At 36.3% G+C, this 19,453-nt stretch overlaps 1 protein-coding gene across 1 annotated transcript in view; it reads right to left on the bottom strand.

Annotated features, from left to right (window-relative positions):
• The window catches only part of FANCC (FA complementation group C), a 60,778-nt gene extending 41,803 nt beyond the window's left edge, over positions 1-18,975 (bottom strand). The window contains exons 1-3 of the mRNA XM_054287813.1: positions 18,811-18,975; positions 17,183-17,270; positions 11,392-11,486 (exon numbers count right to left, since the gene is read on the bottom strand). Coding sequence (XP_054143788.1) covers positions 11,392-11,486; positions 17,183-17,270; positions 18,811-18,975 — 348 coding nt within the window. The remainder of the gene's footprint in view (positions 1-11,391; positions 11,487-17,182; positions 17,271-18,810) is intronic.
• Positions 18,976-19,453: the final 478 nt, after the last annotated feature.

Raw genomic sequence — 19,453 nt, 5'->3', positions numbered from 1 at the left:
TGCAACTGTCTATAGGTGACCAGAGAATGTCCAAGTCAGCTTAAAATGTTGATTCTCAAAAGAGCTAGTGAGAACATTAACTAACTATCTAGCTGTATAATCTTCAAAATGTTCAAAATTACCAAGAACTCCCTCTGGCTAACTTTACAAAAGTGAAAGAACAACAGAAAAAAGAAAATACTGACAGTGAACTCAGTAAAACTTCAAGATAATAAGTATTAGAAATAGTTTATGTGCTGTATATGAAGAAATCTTCATTCTAAAATGTTTTCCATGGCAAACAGATCCAGCCCCAGTCTCTTCTTGTATGAATAAGTTTAACATCTTTTATCACTCTCCCATCCTTTATGAAATAAATTGCTTTAGAAGCTATTCTACTAGAAATCTCTTAATATATACTATCACTGTATCAATTACTCATCTTTGATTCATCAGCCAGTTCCCATTTCCAATGCAGTATTTCCCCTCACCCATACTTAACCATACCTAAGACCCTTGGGGTCTTTAACCTTTAACAGAACTGTACATTAGCAAGTTTAAGAGGCAGACGTGTCAAATTTCAAGCAAATACTGCTATGAGATGTGGGTTTCCTAAGGTGTGTACACCTTAGGAAGTACAGAAGTACACTCACTTCAAGGATAAAGTCCTTGGTATCGGGGACACAAAAGTCATCACACAAAGGAGAGAGAAAAATGCCTGAATCGCTCTTTACTCCCTTGGGACACATTGCAAAGCAAGCCAACTTGATTCTTAAGATTCAATTTTAGCTAGTAATTTAAAATTTGAAAAGTCTCTTAGCACATTAAGAGCTCATTAAGTCATTAGGCTTTAATTATTTATGTCAGATCTTAAACACAAGTCTGTGTTTCACGTAAGTCCTCTGTCCCCTGTTTTGATTCAAATGAACATTCACTTTGAACTATCTGTTACTCACTGACACTTAAGACATTTCTTTCAAGCTCATTCACACACTTGATTCCACATATGGCTAATTACAATGTAAAAAGTCATCTATCAAAACATATCCCTTCATGTACATGCACTTAAAAATAAAATTAAATTATTTGTCCTCAACTGCAGCTGATTTACACATTCCAAAAAAGGCCTGTAAATGCTATGTAACAAATTTCATGACATCAAGTTTAGCTGCTTAAATCTATTCCATTCAACTCAGATTCCAAATGACTATATGTCAAACATCAAGGAGGGGAAATCAACCTCCAAAGGAGTGAACTGGCCACAAGGTTAAAAAACACAAGAAAGTTCCCCTTCATTATGGTTGGAGAAAAGGTATTGTGCTAATGGCTAGGGAGAAAATAAAGCATTTTACACAAACAGCAAAACCACACTGGGCATTGAAGGAAAAAAAAAATCAGGAGGATAAAAAAAGATGAAAAGCTTTTAAATTTATCATAACACAGGATTTAATGTAAGGCCAGAGGTTTTTTCTTGCTGCAAAAACCAACAAAACATTCAGGTTTTAAAGTAACATATATTTTAATAACAAAAGCCGCAAGAGAGCACAACAAAGTTTTTAAAGAGCCCATAGATAGTACATTATATACTATTTAGTTCAAGCAAAACTGATTTGGTAGGTAACAGCTGACAGAAGCAAGCAGCGAAAAGGACGGGTGAAGGGAAGCTATATTTTTTCAAAATGAAAACCCCTTAATGGTCTGTGGAATGCTGTTTACTTCAGCTCTTTTTTACAACCACTGCTGCATGGAGAAGGGATTGACTGAAACGTCCGCAGCCCGTGGCCACCCACACTATGGGAAGCACTATGATTAAAGAGAATGCTACGTTGTTGTATCTGCCAGCAGTCTGTTCCATGCTGTAATTATTATACTAGCCGTCTTCTTATAATCTATTGCATCTGTTGTGGCAAGACCCCAGTGTAAGCACTGTCCAACAAGAAAACCATTGAACCTGAATAGTAAGTTATTTTTAATGCACACAAATGGTCTGAAAACTGGATACTTTAAATACCTCTCTTTAAAGTTTATGAAAACATTTTGCCTTACAGGATAGCCAGTGACACAGAGAAAGCAGATCTACCACTGAAATACTTACTTTAACCTAACTACTTCAAGATACAGTGTGACACACCACCCGTTCACCCCACATCTTCATAATGAGCTAAGATGTTGCATTAGATCTTAGAAGCACAAAAACTGTGAATTCTAGATAAGATATCTAGAAAATAGGTATCTAGAAAGTACTAATATATCAGAATATATCTGTCACTTTGTTATTACATCCACTGAATATTTCTGATGACCCTGTAATTATAACTGCTCCCTTCCTCTACAAGAATATTTAATAGTGAATATTTAATAGCAACAGCAACTTTGAAAATAACAAAATAAGCCCTAAACACCAAAATAAGTAGCAGTTCTCTAAGCAGAAATTTTATTTTGAATTCTGATCTCTGCATTAAGTGGTAAGGAGTTCAAAACTTATACTACATGCATTCTCTTGATTTTTTTGTGTGTTTTATCACACAATATCAAGCAGTACAACACTACTGTGCACAACACATAGCTGTTATTGCGCTCTTCTCTAACAAATGGTACAGGCAGTATCTGTATCATTTCAACAATTTTACCAGGAGTTGGCTGCAAATGCTCCTGTGAAAAGCACAGACTGTCCACTGGCTGAAACTACGAGGTATTGCACTAAGCAGTGTGCCACCACCCAGCAAAAGAGGGAAAAAGGATATATCACAAGCAAGGCTGAATGAAAACAATCAAGGACTGAGTAAAAGCCCATTTGTCTCCAAGCACTCCAGACCACCCTGAGGAAATATCTTTAGACCCTCTTACATACAAGCCGTTGATGGAAGGCAAGGGTAAATTCCACATAGAGTGATTGAGGAAAACTGCTACAAAGATTCCTGAAGGACCAGTGAAAAACACAGAAAAAATTAATAGAAAAAGTATAAACAAGATACATACTTAAATCACCATCAGACGTCTTTCATCTGAAGGAACACACTATGATCTCTGCAGTGATCAAAGCTCCTGATGATTATTTGCACAGGTTAGAGGAGGAATGACAACGTTTTTCCAAACATACCAAAAAAGCCATAAGATCCGTAAAACCACAAAACTGAGTCTCAGAAAGTGATTAAGTAACTTTGAACTACTTTGGCCTCCAGGAGACTTAACATTTTCCATTTGTCTCTTGGATGCATGCCTCCTGGAACACAGACGTCCCTCTCCCCACAACCGCCAGGGAAAACCAGATCCCCTGCTCCACGCCTTCCCATCCCTCTTACCCTGACATTCCCTTCTGATTATTTGGTGTTTTATCACGGTAAAATATTGCAGTGATATTATCAAAAAGGTAAGAAATAGCCCAAAACAACAATTAATCTTAGTCCAAATACTACTCAAATTGTTTTCCCTTTAGAGAGGAGAAATGACAATAAAAAAAGTTTGAAAATTCTCTATTATAATAGAACCCTGCTAAAACCTATGCTCTATGACACACATTCTCTCTCTCTCTCCTTTAACTTTCTCAGTAATAAACAGCAGGTGAAATATGTTCATATTTTAACTCAGATATCTCTGTTCAGCTCTTAATCTCCTTCTTTCAAAGTTGTCTAGATAAGAAGGAAAATATATGTTTCTCAGTATGTCCTCTAGCAACTCATAAGCCTATTAATAGACACATTACCCATATATGTCATTAAAGTAGTATTCTTATCTCATAGAGACATCCTTTATTATAAATCCAACACTATTTTAATACGTCTTCCATCAGATGATCTGGGGGCCCATATCCCCCATGGAATGACAATCACAAGTGATTTAGGCTCTTCCTAACATAAAAAAGCAAACTAAAGGACAGATATTGAGGTTCACTCTAATCTGAGCACTAGATATTTTCTTTATGTTACCTGAAATTCTTTTCTCCTAGAAAAATGTGAACTTGAAGACTTTCTTCTATAAAGAGTTAATTATTTAAAGAATACCTTTTAGGAAAAGAAGAGAAAAGCTCTTTACATTATGTTTGGATTACTTTTAACATTTGTCCTTTCCTAACAATTTCTAATGTTCTCCTGACAATCTGACAAAGCGTGCATACAAAAAAAAATAGTAGGCAATGAGTTGGAAACATGGCAAGTATATTGGCCCCAAAATCAAATCAACATTCTTTACCTAAGAAGAGAATATTGTAATTCCAATTCCGTGTACATCCTACATAGCATCACAGAATGGTTTGGGTTGGAAGGGGAATTGAAGATGATCTAAATCCAGCCCACCCATCCACCACGGGCAGGGAGACTTTCAAGGCATGTGGGCCTTGCCTGAGCTCCGCTGCAGCCGTGCCTGCGCTGGCCATACACCCTGCTGCCCTGGAGCCTGACCCCTGGCCATGGCTCACAGCCAAACCCTGGCCTGCCTCGCCCCTGTGCGCCTGGTGCGGCAGTCACTGGACTCACTGCTGGCCCTGGGCAGTGTCACTGGACTTGCTCTGTATTCAATTCCACTAGGTGCCACTAATAAGTCTTTTCAATTAGCCTCTCTATTGAATACTCTCAGATCTTACAAGGATTAAGAGTTGACCTACACCTACATTTTGCCTCACTGAATTTTTTCCAAAGGCAATTCTGTTGAGGGTCTGAATTTACCTTCATAAATGCAATAATTAAGAGCTGAAAAGTGTAAAAGTGTTCAATTTCTGAATTTATTTATCGACCTTTTGGCCACAACTGGATTATTACTATTTAAGATGAAGTTCTATTTTCACAAACAAAAAAAAAAAAAAAAAAAAAAAAAGAAAAGCCACACAAGCATCATGAACTGAGGTCAGTGGACGACTAGGATTTCTTATTTTTGTTTATGTTAGGCCCACGACACAAACAGCTGAATTTTCCCTTTTTAATTGACATGACTGCAGTGATACCATCTCTGGGGTTTTTTATTTGCAGAGATGGTCACCAAAACTGAGGATTCACCTTCATAAATTATTTATTCCATTATGTTTTGAAAATCTTTCAATATCTGCAGATATTGCTTCTCGAAGAGTTTTGCACAAGAGTACACTTAAGGATGGTTCAGGCCACTTGATGAAGGATATTCAGAAGACTTTTTATACAGTGCATCCATATGCATGACATTCTTAGTACAATCTGTCTTGCTCTACTCTTCTCCACAGGTGTGTTATGCCTGTGCAAAACCCTTTGTGCCTGTTTCACTTAGTTCAGGAATTCTGCTTCTTTCAGAAATTACTCGGAGCTTCTGACTACATGCACTTATTTATATGCAGCTTTCCCTATGGTGAGGGCTGAACTAGGACTGTTTTTCTAAAAGCAAGCCTGATGCTATAGAAAGCTTAATATCTGGCACCAGCCAGAAATTTCCATTTTTGTGTTATTATCACATATTCTCTTCTTATATATTTAAATGAATAATCATTCATTGGTGTTGGGTTGGCTTTGTATATTGCCAAAAAATACACCAGTTATTCTATAGAACAGGTGGCCTTGAGGATAGAGTCACAGAATATCTGGGCCTCTTCAGGTTTGTTCTGCACTTTGAGGGCTACTCTACTGAACTGGAATATTTTTTATGCCCTTTCAGTGAACCTTTCTTCCTCCCTCTCTGTCAGATTTGCTTTGATAAGTGGCCCTGACAAAATTAGCTTTCAAATTTTCCATGTCTTAGCTTTGACTGACATAACCTTTTTAATTTTCTTTTGGCTCTAATTGTCCAACTGGTGCTTGATGAATACAACCAATCACAACTTTGGTCTATATCTGCTAACATGTAGCTCACCACTTGTTCTAAATTCTAATTTACACTATGACCTATTGGCTGTGAGTCAGCCTTTAAGTTTTTAAGACTGGCATTTGTTGGACCCAATTCTGATGGCTTATTAACTTAGAAATGACATTAAAATCTGCATTTCCCACTCTCTCCATAGGATGCCTATGTGGCATGAAAAATTGGATAAAAATTTTCATGAATGTTAAGAACATTAATAATAGCATAGCACAACAATAAAATTTCTAAAAATACATTGTTCCAGTGCTTCAAAGCTTTAACCAATCATAAATTATAGGAATAACCTAAAAAAACTCCAAACATAAATAATGCAATATGACAAAAGGGATCACTAGCCTGTAATTATTAGGAATCTCTTGTGTGTTCAGAAGAGCCTCCAGAACAGGCAACCATTAGCAGCAGGAAATATAGAAAATGTTCTTGTTTCCTTTTTGATAAGACATGCTTATTTAATGACTGCTCTTAGTTTTAACTAAGAAAGGAAAGCTTTCAATACACAGAATATCTGAAGATAATGTATATGTACAAGAGCTAATTCCCAGATTTTATTTTCACCCTCTGCTCTGGTGAGACCCCACCTGGAACGCTCCATCCAGCCTGCAGGCCCCAACACAGGAAGGACATGGACCTGTTGGAGAGAGTCCAGAGGAGGAACACCAAGATGATCAGAGGGATGGAGCACCTCTCCTGTGAGGAAAGGCTGAGAGAATTGGGGTGAGCCTGGAGAAAAAAAGGCTTTGGGGTGACATAAGCACCTGAAGGGGGCCTACAAGAAAGATGGAGAGCATGTGGTGACAGGACCAGAGGAAATGGATTTAAACTAAAAGAGAGTAGGTTTAGATTTGATATTTAGAAGAAGTTCTTTACTGCGAGAGTAGTAAAGCACTGGTACAGGTTTACCAGACAAGCGGTGAATGTCCCAACCCTGGAAGTTTTCAAGCTGGATGGAGATCTGAGCAACGTGGTCTAGTGGGACCTTTCCAACCCAGGCCATTCTACGGCAAGTTGAACAAATTATCAGCAACCCACCGTATGATACTGCCCTTTTATCAAAACACATGCAGGAACCCCTGGGAAAGGCCACAAGAGCACTGCATTAGGTGTAACACTGCATTAGGTGCAGCACCCCCCAAGTCAGAGCCCTGTGCAGGCAGGGATGCGCGGGCACGCAGCCGCGAGCGCTCAGGGCAGCGATCGCCATCTCCCGGCTCCGAGCGCGCCCATGCTGCTGCACCACGGAATGCTGGCTCCTAACCAGAGGCCACACACACAAGAATGAGCAGTTTGTTGTTCCCCACATCACAGGGAAAGTCTCACACCCACGGGAAATAAACTCGTGAAACAGCAGCAATTTAAAAAGAGGTTACAGAATGAATTAAAACATGGGAGCAGCAAGCCAAGAAATATGATGAGAGACATACTACAGATATTCAGAATGGATTGGTCAGTTTGTCCTTAAATAATACAAATGAGCTACTAGGAAACCATTAATAGGAAAAACAAAGGAGTGGAAATACAGAAAAACCTGTGCTGTTCAGAATACTACTTGTAAATTTACAACAGTGAGAGAAGGAGGAAGTGAGAGAAAAGGAATAGCTGTTTCTTTTTACTCAAGCTATTTGCAATGTGAGTTTTTCATTGTAAGTACTTCAGAACCAAGGCTTGAAGTGTTCACACGTAAACTGTTCACATATACTCTTTAATATAACACATCCTTGGATAGAAAGCCCTAAGTGCTAAAACCCCAAATTTCAATAAGCAGTCACTAACCAAAAAAAGTGAAAACACAGGCAGAATTCTTCTACATCTGTGGAAAAATTATGGGCAGAAAAATTAAAAACTCAGCTCAACTGAATGCACTGTGAAGACAGCAAAGATAATGAAATTAATTTTCTTATTAGTGAGGATACTGAACTGTTGCCAAAAATGTCAGGAATCTTAATACACGATTCTCATTACTGCAACCCACACTAGAAACGAAGAGTTGAAACAATGCCACACAATAAGGGCAGCAGGGAAGTTGGCTTCTAAATTTGAGACTACTATTAAAATAAATGTTCAGTTTTCCTTGGAAGTGTATTTATTAGAGTGCTGTGAAACAGAAAACTGTGTAGATATTAACAGAAAATTAGTATATGCGTACCTGTATGTAAATAGGAAGAACGCCATCTACTGGTATATAAAAATATACACCACTGTTTCTAAGTTAGCAAACAGCTATCATCATAGGCAACAATGTTGTCATTACTATGTTCTACAAACAAGTGTCCAGTTTCGAACTTTGCCTGACATATTCAGCATACAGTACTTTAGCAAATACATGTAAGCCATGTATTACATATATATCCTACAACATAAGCTTCTACCCATAAAACACACTAAGAAGCAAATACAATTGTCTTGTGTTAAGGTCTTAGGATTTTACTGCAGCCTACAAGTATTAAAAAGGGGCTTGTAAGAAAGATGGGGATAGATATGGCCATGCATAAGATACAGATTTGCAAAAGAAAAGCTACATTGGAAATAAATTCCAAAGACATAAACAACTCATAGCCATAGCTCATAAACTGGGAGCACAGAAGAAGGTGTGGCCAAGTTAATAAAAAGGAAACCTGCTTCAAAAAAGCTTTCACTTGCAGCAATGTGATTTCAAGAGGAATGTGCAGTAAAAGGAAGCTGTTCTAGCCACATCACAGAGAAGTCTATCCTAAAACCATACGTACTTCACAGCTTCAAAAATCTCTGCTCAGAGAAGGCCAGCTGGAGAAACGAAATAACTTTCCTAGAGACTGGTTTCACCAGGTCATGATCGTTTATATTAGTGAGACATCTGTGGCAGCATGTATCTTGGCTTCCTGTGCTTTGCTTGGCTTTACAAAAGACTTGTGTAATGTGGATTCCAATGGATTCCAACACTAAGGCTCAGAGTCATAAACAAAACAAAAAATATCTACCATTTTAAGTAGCATCTAATTATAAAAACGGTCTACAACACACACTTTATTTAAACATCATTTAATTTCTTTTCATATTTTATTCTTTTAAGAACTTACCAACCTGCACACTCTTAGTTTCAGAAATGTAGTAATAATATATTTCAAGTGGGTAACTACCCTTCTTGCCATTAATAACAACACAGTTTCTATATGACAATGGCAGAAAGTTAACAAGTAAGCCAGCATTAAATACACTCAACATTAAATACATTTTTTGCAACTTTGAAAATGCAATTTAATAGCTAAAAACAAAAGTCTTGAGATCAGCCCTGCTATCAATGATCTTAGCTAAAGATGCACTGAATGGCCCCAGTATCCCTCAGGAACTCACGCCTGCCACCAACAAAAAAGCAAGGTGTAATGCCACAGTTAATGTACATAGCTATTAAAGCAACGTAAATAAAAGATTCAACAATAACTTGACCAAATAATGTAATTTTCTAATCAAATAGGACTTTGGATTTTGTTTGTTTTTTAAAATATAAATCATTATCACAGATGGCAAAAGAAAACCCTCAAGAGTAGCAAAACATTTAGTTTAGGTTCTTCTGTAAAAACAAGCATGATAGTCCTTATCATACTACAATTGCTGGTGACTAGAATGACAGTGATGATCAGGAAAGGGAAATAAAACCACTTTCTTCAAAAAGTTTTGTGATGACACCCACTGGGCAGTAAAAAACTGAGAAGAAATTCTACTAACTCTAGAAAACAATTTAATAATACCCTTTCTTTTAATCCCAACTGCTGTATTCTCATGAGGTGCTGCATTCACCTTATACAACCAGGTAAGTGCTGAATGATAAAAATAGCGAGTAAGATATGTTTGTGTTTTGAATTCCTCCATGCCCTCTTTCCCTAACTTTTAGGTTAACTCTTGACCCATCAAGTCACAGTGGCTATTACAGGTGATTGAAACACACAGTAGGTGGAAAAATTTCTGCATATTACAGGGCAGTTTGAATCAAATACTTTACATGTTAGTTTCAATACAAGACAAAAGCAGCAGCCCCATCTCCATCCATCTCCAACTGTTTGTTCCTGCTTACCTGATACTTTTTCCTATATCAGCATCAATTCAGTTACATGAATCAGATGAGTCAGACATTGTAGATTAAAACAATTGAAGTTTTTTTTTCTGTCTGTAGTAGACTGGGTACAACTCTCCCTCACCACTGAGCATCACTAATGCACGTTATCAACATGCATCATTAATGCATATGTATATGCTATGCTACTAAAAAGCAAAATGAACAAATTTTGCTCTGTTTAGCAACTAACTGCATACCACTGTGCCTCTCCTATTTCATTACAAAGAGTACAACGAATCAGCAAGACTACATTTGGAAAGGCAGAGGGGTTTTTTGTGTGATTTTACTTTGGTATTCAAGCATTGCCACACTTTGAATTAAAAGTATACTAACCTCAATAAAAGCCTCCTGCAAAACATTAAAGACAGGAAAAAAATAAGGGTGATTTTACTCAGCATTATATTGTTCAAATTTTCATGGTGAGAGGTACAGCCCACTAAACAGGTATATACAGGCACCCAAGGCCACCTAAAAGACTGTGAGAACGTATTTCTAAGACTACTGCTTTTATACCAACAATAGCTGTTTACTAACAACACAAATGTGCATTGTCATCATCATCAATTATTTTATAATAATTTGTACAACCTAGTATTACATGCATACCTAGATAATATGACACACAAAATAAACTAGTAAGTAAGAAATTATCTACCTACAGAAATCTAGTAATCTATCTTCAGCTTTAGCAGAGCTGTACATAAATATTGATTAGGCTGCTACATTCTCACAAGCTGTGAGGACTAAAAGATTTTTAAAAATTCCCTTTATATTTTCTACCACATTTTTACATGGAACCATGGAAAAACGAAGGACACAACAGAACTGCACCCTCAAATTAGTCAGCCATGTAAAATATTAAGCATCAATATGCTGCAAGCCATTTACATGCTGATGTGCTTTATTAATTCAGTGTGGAAATACGAAAAATTTGAACAGATGTGCCATGCAAAACTCTAATTTTGGGACTAAAGTTAGATATTCATTATTCATTAAGTCACTAAATACAAATCCACACACAAGCACTGCCTCTTCCCTCTCTGACTGTCTTTGAAAAAAGTTCAGATACAATTAAATTCTTCATAGGCAGGAGATTAAACAAAACCCAAAAAGAATAAAAATTATGGAACAAATATAAGTTGCTTTCTAAACAAACCATGACATTTTTCCAGGTTATGTATTTTATCCTAATTGAAAGCTTCTTTATTTTTAATAGCAACACTTGCTTTCCTTTCTGCTCCTTATTCAAGGATACTAGACCTGGTGAATCTAGGAAGAACATCAAAACTATCAAACATAAAATACCTCATCCTTTTAAGATTTAAAATGAGACTAACACTGACTCTGTTTTAATTAGAATCATATATTCTTCAACACAATATGTATGCAAATTGTGTTTGGAGCAGTTTCTTGAATGACCGAATGACAGTGTATCTATGCTATAGATGTAGAACCTTTAAATCATCAATTTAATTCAAAGCAGCCCAGGGAAGGATCCATTCACTTACCCGTATCCAGCTGTTGGCCTTCAGTTCCACAGCATTCTGTGGTTCGCTGCTGTACAGACAGCATAAGCACCACATCAGAGTCTTCTGGCTTTCATCTGCAGGGAAAAAAGCAAATAAAGATACACTTAGAGGGAAAAGAAAAACCCAAACAAAACACAGACAGAATTACACACAACAACCCCTATTCATCCACAGAACTGAGGCCCTAAATATCAGCCTCAACTCATGCTGCTTCTATTCTACCAGATTCATACCACACACTTAACTTTAATCACTATATACTTCTTGTGTAATCATTTCCTTCAACAGCAGTTTAAATGGTACCAAAGTGTTCAGAATCTATACAACAGTTAGATGATCTTAAGAAATTTGCAGGACCTAGTAATTCACTCACATAAATAATACCTGAAGCTACCTTCAAGGAACTTTCAACACAGTAAATAATATCATTAATAAGAGACAATACTCTAGAGTAGTAAAAATGTTTATTACATTGTGTCTAAAGCTTGCACAACTCAAGCATGCTCAGTTACAAAAAACTAAAGTTTGTGAAGTATGAAATCATTCATAACTAGAATATAAATTACCAAGTTCTCTGTAAAAATAGAGAAAGAGTCTCCATGCCTCAGGAATATGACATTTCTGCCGATAGCAGAATAGCTAAATGATAATGCAAAAAAATCCTATTCCAATTTTCTGTTAAGGACCAGATTGGGTTTTACTTAATTCTAAGCCACTGTTTGAAATTAGCTCTCTTCTTTAAGAATCTACTACAAAACGAGCACAACTCTCACTGCTCAGATGAACAGATATTATAGAGGAGCTGATTATCTGAAGTAAGCAGCGGAAGAGACATTTAGCTCATGATTATTTCCCACAACTTTGTTTTCAATAGGCTTTGGTGGCTTTTCCCTAATGTTCTTTGGCACATACTAAGATGTTCTACAGTGGATTTAATGCCAGAACAAAATTGTGTGTGATTGAAATGAAAATTCTGAAAACCAGATGTAGTTCAGATATAATGTTCACTTAGTAAGCAGTAAGCTTCTTGTTAAAAATAATACAAATAAGTGATACTATCAGTTTTAGACATTATGTTATGAGACAATTTGATTATCAAGCTGAACAAGTAAATTCTTTTGTTTTCTGTGTATTTGTTATCCAGGATGCAATAAACAGTATTATTTAGAAGTGTTTTGTTGAGAAAGCCCGAGGAAAAAATAAAAGGTCCATTAAGTAATGCCTGTATTTTCACCAGGTGACCAAAGACGTTAACACTGATTTAAACCAGTATTCCTCAATAAATGTCCAACAAACCTGGAGGCCATTACTGACATTACCTCCCACTGACTAACATCTCTGCAATAGAAATGGTTTCCCAAGCACACACTTTTAACCCACCACAGTTCGGGGTGCTCTGCCTTTGTGTGTTTGGGGACTTGTTTCAATATGGATTTTTACAAGGCTAATAATTTCCTGTGTTTTGTAATTCTGCAGTTAAAGGATGCATCTTGCATGCTGCTCAGCAGAAGTTCTTAAATCCCAATTATACCCAACTGGCATTCAGACATCAGCACCAACAGACAGACAACTATCTTCTTCAAAAGCACCTTCATCTAAACTCTACTATGACATTATCTGTGAGGAAAAAATAATGAGTGGTTCATTTACTTAAATGACTAAATCACAGCAAATTCCTTATTGGAAAATAAAGATTTTAAACATTATTAATTACTAATACTAAATATTGCCTGATTGTGAAATCTGGCTTTTGACATACCCTTCAATTATATAAATTACACAGAAAAAGGGAAGAAGACATCAACTCCAAACCTCTTATCTCAAACAACATATACATAGTTAAAGTATTTCTTCTTTTGACTCATACAGTTTATAGTATATGTCTACAATATGTCACTAAGTAACTTTATTTAAATTTTGGGTTTCTTTTAACTTAAAAAATTAAGAAAATATGTGAAGAAAATACATGTAACTGCTTGAATAGATTTCTGGATGAGAAGATTTTTTGTTACATATGATGACTTGCTGCATACTATAAAATACTTTGCATGTATTGCTCCAATATGCAAAATGCCAATCAGTATGATGAAAGCTAAAATGATGAAAACAAAGCCTAGATAAACTGAGCTGGTACACTTTTCTAGCATAATAAATTTACATAGATTAACACAGATAGATTCAAACTTCATCCCCAGTGAAACCAACCTATGCTGGTCTCATAGATAAGTCAAAAGTTTCCAAAAAAATAAGGAACTGGTACAATTTCAGATTTTTCTAGTTCAAAAAATTACTTTTTGACCAAAACTGAGGTAGCCTCCCATAGATCTGTGAAAAAAAGAGCCCATAGTCTTGCTGATATACCCCATGACACACTCTGAGGGAAACTCTTGGTTCACTGTTTTCACAGCTGCCCTGGAACAGGGGATGAAAGATGGGAAGATTAGCCCAGATCTTAAAATAATTACAGCAGCTGCAAAATATAATCCTATCAAAAGACCAAACACAGAGCCATCGAAAACCTAGTGGTGGATTTTTTCCTCCCACTTTTCTAGCAACTGTGATCTCAATGAAAAACCTATCATCATGATGAACACTGAAAAGCATTATCAGGATACAAACAAAGGCATTTGATCTTATTATGGCATGAAAGGTTGACTAATACCCAAACAACCAATTAATGCATCCACAGAAATAAAATTAAAAACTCAAAGCTGGATACTCCAGCTCAAAAAAGGTTATCTGCCACCTATCTACAGGACTCCTTTAAGGAGGTTAATGTTGTATTCCAACAAAGAGAATAAAAAATTTCTGTAGGAAATTTTAGACTGCTTGCAAGCTGCTTTGGGAAAAAAAATGAAAAAAAGAAAAGCAAAACACCAACCAAAAAAGGGAAAAGAAGCCTAAAGAAATAAACAAACAAACAAACAAAAGATCTGAAACACCTCCAACCAAACAACCAGTCAAAAGTCCAAAGCTTTATGATAATTTTGTACTTCTTTCTCACCAATCTCACAACGAAAAAAAACTATAAAAAAACCAGACAAAGAACCAAAAGGTATGTTTTTCTCATAACACAAGGTAGTCTCAATCATCCCAAGCACATTCAGTTTATAAATACCCTGCGGCCAGACAGAAAAAAGAAAACTCTAATCTTACAGCCAGAAATATTATTTTCAGAGTTCATTGTAAAATTTTATTGAAACACATCACAAAATGTGGATTAGCTAAAACTGAACTTTCTGTTGAAATTAGTCCATTCCCAAGTTTGCCTGCTCACACACATTTACTGACATAGAGAGCCACCAAGAAACCTCCCAGCATTTATAGTATTAGTTCGGGGTTCGAGGCAGATCAGCTTACAACTCAAACCAGGAGGGTTCTACTGAGAAGATAATCACACAGCCCACAAAAAAACCAACCAAAACCAAGCAAACAAACAAAAAAAACAAACAACCCCCCCCCCGCAAAAAAAAACAAACAAGCAAACAAACAAAAAAAACCCCCACACACAAAAAAAAAACCCAAACAGAAAAAACACCACCACTGGAATTCCTAACCAAAACTGAATTCCTCCTGTATCCCTTGTGGTTCAGGACCGCAAGTACAGTCATGAGATTTTCTTCAGTCATGCTTCCCTCACATTAGCATTCTAAATAAGGCTAACTTGGTCACCTCCTCCTCAGGAGTGTTTATGAGGAGATTATTTTCCCTCAGAGACTATGCTTCCTGCACTGAGTGGCCAGCCATGTCAGCCTCCAGCACTAACAGACATTCATCTAAGGCGATAGGTATTGTGGTTTGGACATGATGCAAAAGTATAATGTTTTTCCTGCTCCATTTTTTAGTATGAAACACTGAATTGAACAAAATTAGTTCCTTCTTCTGTGAGGGTGGCCTGTCTCGACACATGCCTGAATGAGCTATTTATCCGAATGAGAAATTATATGAAACCCACTTGAGAGTCAGCATCTGCTATAGCCAGCACTATCTTAAAGAATATCTTCAGAACCAGTGCCAAACAAAATGAAAAACTGCTGAATCTAAAATGCCACCAATCCAAAGAGTGCTCAGGTGGCCCTAAGAAGAGGAAGTGGTGGGAATGTATAAGCAGACATCTTCAGGTCTATCGATGTCAGAAAATCTTTAAGCATTAAAGTGAAGGATTCCATATTCAGCAAGCAAAGCTCTCTGGTTTGCTTGCCACTTGGAGACAAAAAAAACCAAACTGTAGCAAGACTTCATCGTCAAGCAAACTTCCGAAGTAATGACCAAACTGCAGAAGTACAAATTGCAGCTTCAGAAAATGCTGAAGGAACACAAAAAAGAGGAAAGAAGTAGAGGAAACCAAGAATGTACTGCTGGGATTTTTGTGAAAAGGAGCCAAAAGCAGACAGAGATGGCTTTCAACTCTGATGAGAAATATAAGTGAAGCTACTTTCTATAACACAATATACTGTCAGCTCAGAAAAACTTACTGTCTGAAGACTTGCATATTCCAAACAAAAACTTAGAAGCAAAGCATGTCAACATTAATGGTTACCAACACACTCAAAACCTATGATTAGATGTGAAACCTCTCCATAGTAAAAATAAATCTCTAAGTATGAAAAGGCTTTACAAAAAGCACACATTTGTTGCTCTGCAGAAGTGGTCTATGTCTAAACCTATGTTTCCTTCCCAAATTTTGCTTTCAGAGGTGCAATGCTGACATTACACACATCTACGATGCGTTTTACAGACAAGTTCATTTTGCCTGTGCTTGGAGCTGTCTAGAAAACAAAGCCAAAACAGAAGATGTATGCTGTGCTTGACTTAAAAAACCCTTCTAGCTGAAAAAAAATTGCCCTTTTCTCTATTTCCCCAAAAAGAAGCAAAAGCAGAAGAGACAATGTTGTTTAATTTTTTTTTCTTTACCTTTTTTTATCTGTAGTTGTAATAAGAACAAAAGACTGACAAAAAGTTATTTTAAGGGGCTCACAGGGAAGCTCAGAATCAGTTTTCTGCTTAAATGAGATCCCAAGTAATTGATCAAAAATTTAACATCTCAGTTCCTGAAAAATGCATCAGAACTGTTGATGACATAGCACAAGGAGTGCCTCCTCCCTCCAAACAGTTTTCCTATGCCAAATTTATTTTCTCTTCTATATTCTCAACCACACACATATTCACCACCAGTAAGAGCATTTTGTTTTTCCATATGCCTTTTTCCTATGTTACTACTTTACTGTTTTAATTTAATGTGCATTGTCACTAGTTAAGGACAGAGAGACGGGGAAAATACATCCTAAGGACTCAATGAAAACAAAGACAATCATAACACAGACTAATTACAAAACACACATATCAGATAAGTTATTTCTTCTGTCTTAGCATACATGTATATTCTGATACACATGGAAGGAAACTTCCGTTGTAAGAATCTGAAGCACTAGATTTTGTACATTTTGAGACTCCAACAAAATGTAATCAATACAACAAAAAATGAGAATGGAAATCGTGATGCACATAAACACTCACTGGGTTTAAAACTTACTGGTCCCAAGCCAAGATTCCATGAAATTAATTAGATCCAAAAGTGAATTTAACATTTCTGAAGCCCATATATTTAAAGCACCATGGATAGCCTTTTCATCTCAAAAGTTTACTTCAGTAAAAAAGAATGCTGTGTTTTTTTGGAAAAAAAATCATAGTATATAACAACTCATATTTTCCCAATTTCTACAAAATAAAGTTATGGAATTGCTGCAGAAATATCTCAACACATTCTTACCATATCCTATAACAAAAGGATTCCAACAGAGCCTTCCTAGAAGCTGTCCAATTAAAGGGAACTGCTGGATTGCTACAGTGGGACCCTGCTAAAACACAAACAAAAAGATAATAAATATACTGCACATCAAAAGTAGGTTAAGAGAACTGTTAATGATACTCACTGCTGCAAATTACAATCCAAATTATTATACTGTGAAATGCTCTGAAAGCAAAACACATGCAGGTATGTAGATTTTCCATAATATCATCATTCAAGTAAGTTAAAACTTAGGTAATTTTCTTACCTAATACTTAACTATGTTAGAAAATTGTTCATTTGCCTCATACCCAGCAGATCAATATTAGTAACCAGCAAGTATACAATGTCATTGCATTAAAAGCCTAATTCACACACATTTTTGTTGGTCGTCATTGTTATAATACACTCACAGTTTCTGAAGAGATTAATATCTACTGTGGCATAAACTTACTTCGTTACTTTTGTTTACTTTCTTTAAGTTAACTTCTTTAATAATCAGCCAGTAACAAACTGACATTTAACTTCTAACCAAATAGAAAGACGTTTCACTGTAAAATAATAGACAAAGTAGTTTATATACAATTCCTGTGCAGTCAGTCTTATTTTTCCATTTTTGTAGCTTTACTATCTAATAAATGAAGGCATTGAAAAATAGTGCTGCACTGAGATAACATACAAGTAGCAAGGATGATGAGCATCTCCTGCTATTACAATAAATTCCTTACATTGTCTCATGTTTGGGGCTATACCAAGACTTTCTGGGGCCATATTCACACAGTCCATTTCAGGCCATGCCTCAGATTACGTGAAGTAGCAATGTTCTTTTTCCCCCTTAAGGAAAAAGAAATGCAAATATGGGAAGAAACTCCACTCCCCCAAAACCTTTTACTTAAAATTTAACATTTAAAGTCAGTTCAGAAACAAACCTCCCTCTGCAGTCTATAGATAAGAATATTTTAAAAAAAGAACTTCCAGAAGAAGCAAGCCTTATGCCATAATGCAGTACTTCTAAGGCTAATTATACTGAATATATACACTGAAAAAGTGATGCTCAGAGAAACATACTAGCAACTAAACATTAACAACTACTTTTACTCAAGAGTGCAGACAATAATTAAATCAATAAACAGAACAGGCAGCAGCTTATGCCAGTGATCGGACCATGCTGCTAGAATTCACTGTGTGTGCCATAACAAACACTGGGGTTAACATGTCAGCAGACCCCCTAAGATTTAAAGGATCAGTCACAGTTTTGCATGTTAAGGCCTTTAAATCATCCAATTTATGACCTGACAACCAGAATCACATTCTTCTTTACTTAAAGAGTTTTTTTAAGAGGCTAGAGCGTTGGCTGGGAAACTTCACATGACATCAACTGATCAAGCAGAAAAAGCCCCTTTCACAATAAATCAGGGAAACAAGAAGCACACTCCTGTTTGCATTACCTGTGACTATTTCCCCAGTTTGCCCCCCTGATCCAGTATTACCTTAGGTCAACAAGATAAACCTTTTTGCTACTGTTACCTTCTAGTTTTGTCAAAACATGGTGCAGGTTGTTTTGGAGGACCTCTTCAAAACAGGTCACTATTCCTTCTAAAGCCACTTACCAAATGTTTTATTGTTTCATAAAGCTGATGTAGAAATTCCTGGAGTTGAGGCAAGTGAAGGCACACATCTTTCTGTGATTTCAAAGTAGTGGCTTGACCCCACTCAACAGCTTTATCCAACCAATACTCAAAGTTCAGTTTGGGCATTGTAGTGTCCTGAGCCATTCCACAATCCTGAAAAAAAGATTTTAACTCCACATCAGGCAGCACTGAACACTGGCTTCAAAACAAGAACGAATATACAAAGAGAGGATTTCTACCACCTTTTTTGTGTGCACACAAGAATGGGGTGTAGGGAGTGTCTGTTTACATCTCATAAGGCTGGTAACTTTATCTGCAATATTCAGAAGTTAAACTAATAATCCCATCATGACGAAGTAGCAAAAGGGGCACAGTAATCAGTAAATTATTTTAGAATAAATTTAACATGCAGATGTGTTTCAGGCTTTTCTTATCCAATTTTGTCATCTTCAATATTTCACTCAGAATTTTAGAATAATTTGAGCATGCATTTGTTTCAAATGCTATGCATGATGAAAAATTAAAAATACTTGTTCCAAGATAAATGAAAGTATTATAATTAGGCTCAATCAAAACAAAAGGTACTAGAAGACCTTCAATCATTGTAATTTCTGTATTTGAA

Source organism: Melozone crissalis, unplaced genomic scaffold (assembly GCF_028551555.1).
Source record: "Melozone crissalis strain CALT ecotype California unplaced genomic scaffold, PUWL_Pcris_2 ptg000005l_1, whole genome shotgun sequence".
NCBI classification, from domain to species: Eukaryota; Metazoa; Chordata; class Aves; order Passeriformes; family Passerellidae; genus Melozone; species Melozone crissalis.
The sequence above is the reverse complement of the archived record's forward strand: the minus strand, read 5'-3'. Positions and strand labels throughout refer to the sequence as shown.